The sequence below is a fragment of the Monopterus albus genome, unplaced genomic scaffold (assembly GCF_001952655.1).
Source record: "Monopterus albus unplaced genomic scaffold, M_albus_1.0 scaffold72.1, whole genome shotgun sequence".
Taxonomy (NCBI): domain Eukaryota; kingdom Metazoa; phylum Chordata; class Actinopteri; order Synbranchiformes; family Synbranchidae; genus Monopterus; species Monopterus albus.
Genome location: NW_018127952.1, coordinates 813,939 through 819,900, shown reverse-complemented (window position 1 = coordinate 819,900; position 5,962 = coordinate 813,939). Strand labels below are relative to the sequence as shown.

The window sequence follows — 5,962 nt, the reverse complement described above, 5'->3', positions numbered from 1 at the left end:
TTTATAGGTTTTATGTCTGGACTTTAGCCGGGCTACTCAAGGACAGTTTGACAGACTTGTCCTGAAGCTGCTAAAGCGTTGCATAGAAAACTGCAACACGCTAAAGTGTTCCAAAAGTGAAGGGATCTGAATATTTTCTGAAGCCACTGTAGATGTAGAAATGCTGTGTGTGTGTGTATGTGTGTCTGTTTTTTTCTGTTTATTTTCTAGTTATGTGTGTTTTATTTTTTTTAATGAAGTTGCTTGTGCAGCACCAAAGACTAAGTCATTTCATGAGCAAGGTAGCAATTCTGTTGGCATAGTCCTCAGTTATACTGTAGATGTAGAATGGGGTTGCGTTAAAACACAGAAAAAGTATTTAAAAACAGCTGAGGTTTTGTCTAGCTTATTGGGCAATTAATATGTCGTATCATTTCTTTCTTGAATGTATCATAGATAAGCTGCTATATGATGATTGCCACTTCAGTAGCTGTGAAATTATGTGGTCTCTCTGAGTTTAACCCTAGCATTGCTCTTTTTGTATAGGTCCCTAATTATCTGAAATAGAAGTGGTTTTGATTTTTGTGTTTTGTGTTCATATTTGGAGTGTCATTGTAACTGCTGTATTGCTGATGATGAACATTAGTTGCATTTGTTGTTTCTCGGGGTGTGTTTTTGCATCAGTATTTTATCCTTATTAACCGTTTGGGCTCATCACTGCATATAAATGATGTATCAATGTAACTTAATTTTTTATGTTTCCATATTGATGTTTTGTACACATCTGAAGCTGTAGCTTGCAGGATTGATTTAACTTTTTCAATGTACGTATATATGTTATACCAGTACTCTTAGTGTGTTACAGGAGCACTGTGAGATCCCAGAAGAAAAAAAAAACCCATTGTGTTCATTGAAAAGCTTCTGTAAAGTTTCCACCCATCGCCCACAAACACACTCACCACTAAGCACTCCCACAGGTAATTAGGCTTGTAAGGGTTTGCGTGATTAGACTGTGTCCAACAATTTAGCCCAGTGTTTTTGTTCCAGAATGTTTTACCGTTAAATTGATTTGAACAACTATTTATTGCAACCTTTTTATCTGTTCAATGTTATATCTGGCTAGAATATGAGTTTAACAGTTTGTTATTCTAAACTGCCTTGTGTTCGGATCGCTCTCCCCTTTATGAGTGTCTCATATCAAAATGATGTTGTGTCAATGCAAGACTGTGGCCATTGTTGTGTGTTCCTTACTGAAATTGAGACAGTGTTAGCTGCACTGTGCATGTGCCTTGCGATTCAGAAAGTGAGAATTCAAGATGGTGATTCCTAGGAAGGCATAGAATCCAATAATACTCCATTACCACGTAGACAGTCTGTTAACAGCCACTCAACTAGGAGGGAAAAAAGAACACACAAAATAGGACGTCATCAGTGTCATTCCAAGGACTGGCACTCCTCTGATCAGCTTGTAGACACGACAGAGGACGTGTACACGGTGTTGGTTCTCTTGTTTCAGATAGCCACCACCAAAGCCTCTCTGTGATAACACGCCAATAAAATACACACCCACACGTGCACCTACTCTTTGAATGATATGACACTCGACGATCTTTGGATAGTCACTCTGGCTGAACAGCAGATGCAATACTTTACATTGTGCAGTCATTGCACCACCAAGTGTTCTTAGATAATCTCCATGCTTTACATGACCTTGCATGTACACCGAAGAGGCTTCACTTTGTCTGCCTATAAGTTGTCTGCCCAGAGCAGCTTTTCCATCACACAGGTTAAAACTGAGCGGGAGTAACCAGAGCACAGCTGACAACACTGGCCTTTTAAAATCAGAGGAGCCATGTTTTATATACGGGAATAGGCTATGTGGATGCTTATTCCACTTTCTGGCTGAAAACTGCTCTTTAAAGGAGATAATTGTGGTTTATTTGCACAGTCATTCATGAGTGCAATACTCCACATTTAAACACAGACACTGATATGCTTGTGTGTTTTTTGACAACTTTTTTTTATTGTGTGCTTTACTAGTCACACTTAAGTATCAATTTGAGGAAAATAAATCTTAAGACGCCTAGGCATGAACTTCGCAGATTAGTGCTTGAAATAGAGCCCCAGTAATAAGCATGTGAAATGTACTGTGTTTTGATTCCTCCAAAGGTATTCACCAGCAATGCGCCTGCATAAACTCTCCCATACTTGTTAAGGAAAGGAATGGATGCAAGAGGAGAGAAACCTTAAAACATTTTTAATTTTCCACATAATTGACACCTTGGTTTATAGAAAACCTTTTTGTTATGTAACATTTAACAGATAAAAGTAATTTGTAGATATACTACTATTCAACTTAAGACTGATATCAGACAAAAAAAAATCATCTGCTGCGGTATTATCCTTTCGAGATGCTAATTCAGGGTCTGTATTAATCTAAGTGTGCTACTGTTTGATTTGCTAAGGTTTGATTTACCCAAGCTCTTGTTTTCTGGTCATCTGTATCATGTTCAAAGTTAATTCACACTGCAAGTTATGGAATCATCTGTTTAGATTGCTCATCAAATAGACTTGATTATGAAATCTGAACTGTTACTGTTTTAATACCTGTAGATCTTTTTGTGGCTTTGATTCTTCAGTTTTGTTAATTTGCTTTTTTTTTTTCTATTTTGTGCTACACTAGTTTGCTATGTAGCAATTGCACTGTGCAATATTTACAGTATGAGGACTGGGAAAACTAACTCTATGGATGTGATGTCTTTAAAGTTTGTGATAGTGTTTCCTCTCTAGTTCTCAGTGATTTAGGTGTGACCAAGCCTTCTGTACTTTGTCACATTAAGCGGGTTTTCCAGGTGACTCTTTTGGTGAGTGTCAAATTAAGACTTTATTGTGTATTGTTGTTAAGATTCACTTTGAATTTAAAAAAATTATTGATTCAGCTCTTTCTGACTGAAACCCCTCAAAATAGACTGTCATAGTACACAACGTATACAAAACAGTGGAATCCTTGGCAGTTTTGCTTTAAAATATATAATGAAAATTGTCAGACTGTCAAATTACTAACTGAGGAGTCATTTCAGTGTTACACTATAGAGAGAATGGTGAACAGAAATCAGTTTATCACTAAAATGTTGCAAGTCAGAATATCACCACTAGGGAGCAGTATTGCTCATCATGTATTCCTTGTACTCACAGCATATGATCATGTGCAATTTTGTGATACTGATGACTTAGACAGATTAAAGGGAAATAAAGATTTAAATATTACTTTTTTCAGTCTGACAAAGAGAAGCGGTAGAAGAAATTATATAAAGGACTGTTACGTTCTTTATGATTACAACTGTGGACCTCAAAATCATCTATCTTTTTTAGCAGAGGGGTGTAGTTGAAGCATAGTAATTCATTTGTTTAATTTGGTGCTCATTAATGGAATTATTTTCTACATGTTATTAAGTAAAAGCTTGTTCTATTGCTCAGTGTTCCTATAATGATCCCCTTCAGATATTTTAAATGCATTTCAGAGCAGACGTGACCTGTAAAGCTTGAGGTCACTGCTGCTGTTTGATTTTGCTGATGGTGAAAATATTTTAAAAGTTTACTTATTGAAGAAACCAGCATGATTTTACACAGTTAAATTATGTACCAATTCGAGTTCCTTGATAGACTAGTAGTTATGGCGCAGTGCTCCGTGTTCGAGTCAGGGTTGCTTAGGGAAGGGCATCCAGCGTAAAACATGTGCAAAATGTCAACCGACCCCTAACGGGAAAAAGCCACAAGTGAAATATAAATTATTTACCACTTCACTGTAATTTGTTCTTGTTTGGGTTCAACATCACACTGCATCCTACGGCTCAGTTTGTAGATTAAAGATGAATTCTGTAAATATTATCCATGGATGTAATTTAAGTAATCATAAGGAAATAAGCCCTTAAAAATCACAAAATTGGTTCAAGCAAGTACTGACTGAGCTTGAAAATCTGTGACTTGTGCTTTTGCAGCAGGATCTTGAGCATTTCCTGCTAGGCGAGATAAAGGGATGAAAACCAGCTTCAGTGTAACAATCAATTTTATGTCTTTGTTGGGAGGATATTTTTGCCTTTCTTTGTTACAGCCAATAGAGAGATGTGATAGAAAATATGTTGAGAGATCACATGTACCAATGGTCCATTGACCAGCTCCACTGGCTTGAGGGATGTGACTCAGGCTTCTTCTCTTTCTCTCCTCTTTAAATGTATGACTGGGTAAATAATCCAGGCCTGAATTCAGCCAAATCCCTGATTACTGTAGCAAGAGCCAAACTAACTTTCTATTTTCTGCTATTCCTGTGGTTCCATGTGTCCTATTGGAATGAGTTCAGGAGACCAGACTACTGCATATCACTTTAAATGACCATCTCTCAAGTTCTCAGTGAACATGAGAGAGCCACAAGCATTAGCAGAAGTGTCTTATATTCCTCAGCATGTTTATGATTTAAAATGATTTTATCACACCTTGGTCTGCAGCAATAAGATGGATACGCAGAAGCTGCAGTGGTTCGGCACTAAACCTGGTGTAGGGAGCTCTCAAAATGTTATTTCTATATCATTGTGTTATTGTGGAAATTACATTTAACAATAAAGCCATAATATTGAAGGAATTCTAGAGAAGGTTAATTCGCTATGTGAAAATTAACTGGGTGAAGCAAATGCAAACATATCAGCGCTTAACAGAGCTAACATATCTGGTGACTATTTTGGGTCATGGCTAGAAACTTAACACTAGTGCAGCAGATGCTCAAATACATACATCTGTAGAACTTTAGTCTGAAACGAAGAATGAAAACAATATGAGATGAGCAGAAATTGAATTTGCATTTTATCTTTATTGTATAATTTGTTCTTAATCAGTAAATTTCAGTAAATTTAAAATATACAATTGATGCATGATTTAAAGTGGGAGGAAACCGGAGCGCCCGGAGAAAACCCACAACACCAGGAGAGGATGAGACCAGCCCTCCCCCAAGATGCTTTTTTCCTAATATGAACTACTGTCGGAAAGGCTTGCAAATAAACTTGCGCACACTGGAAAAGAACCTGCGAATGCTGCCACCTTTCTTTGGTGAGTTAGGGCTAATTAGATGATTTCTGAGAAGGGAGGCGATGAAATCTGAAACTTGTGTTTCATTGTAAAACAGCTCTCTTAGTACCACCTCTGCACTGCTGAAATTTTTGCACAGGTCCTTGTACACAGTTTTGTCAAGGTGTTTCAGTGTTTTTGCAGTATAGTCAAATTTCTCACACTCCACAAGAGCCAGTGTTTTATCAAACACTTGCTGGACGAGAATATTGTGATGAGGCATAGGGCTCTGGATTTTCGCTTTTCTAAAAATTCTTGAAAACAGCTTATCAACAGCTAGAGTCACAAATTCTCTTCTAAGCATCTTTTCCTCTTCAGATGTTAGGCTTACCCCCTCACTTACTGGGGAAGTGGTTTCTTGAGCTTCTGTAGCAGTTATCTGCACCACACTACTGCAAGTGCTCCTGTCTTTTGTAGCTGATGATGTAGAGATTGATGGAGACACAGAAGAGTATACCTTCTGTGAAATTGGTGGGATAGAAACAGTGTCGTCCTCTGGGGTTGCATAGTGATTAATTTCTGTGGGTCCAGACCGGCCTGTTTCTAAAGTCTCAGCGTTTTCCACTGGGGTGCCAGACCGGCCTGTTTCTAAAATCTCAATGCTTTCCACTGGTGTGCCAGACCGGTTCGTTTCTAATATCTCAATGCTTTCCACTGGGGTCCCAGACCGGCCCGTTTCTAAAGTCTCAATGCTTTCCACTGGGGTCCCAGACCGGCCCGTTTCTGAAGTCTCAGTGCTTTCCACTGGGGTCCCAGACCGGTTCGTTTCTAATATCTCAATGCTTTCCACTGGGGTCCCAGACCGGTTCGTTTCTAAAGTCTCAGTGCTTTCCACTGGGGTCCTAGACAGGTTCATTTCTGAAGTCTC

The 5,962-nt window shown here is 38.4% G+C and overlaps 1 protein-coding gene across 1 annotated transcript; it reads right to left on the bottom strand.

The window, feature by feature from the left end:
- Positions 1–4,872: 4,872 nt before the first annotated feature.
- LOC109963373 (uncharacterized) lies at positions 4,873–5,956 on the bottom strand. The gene is made up of 2 exons (XM_020605855.1): positions 5,677–5,956; positions 4,873–5,631 (listed from the first exon to the last, which is right to left on the bottom strand). Exons 1-2 carry the CDS (start codon positions 5,948–5,950, stop codon positions 5,003–5,005), a joined length of 903 nt encoding a protein of 300 aa, XP_020461511.1. The 5' UTR covers positions 5,951–5,956; the 3' UTR covers positions 4,873–5,002.
- Between the last annotated feature and the right edge of the window lie 6 nt (positions 5,957–5,962).

What these genes read in the sequence shown, in the direction of transcription:
- LOC109963373 (XM_020605855.1), bottom strand. Translation starts at nt 5,950, where the DNA reads ATGAACCTGTCTAGGACCCCAGTGGAAAGCACTGAGACTTTAGAAACG. An exon ending in CATTGAGATTTTAGAAACAG is followed by an intron (nt 5,632 to 5,676) that starts GCCGGTCTGGCA and finishes CTTTAGAAACAG; the next exon opens with GCCGGTCTGGACCCACAGAA.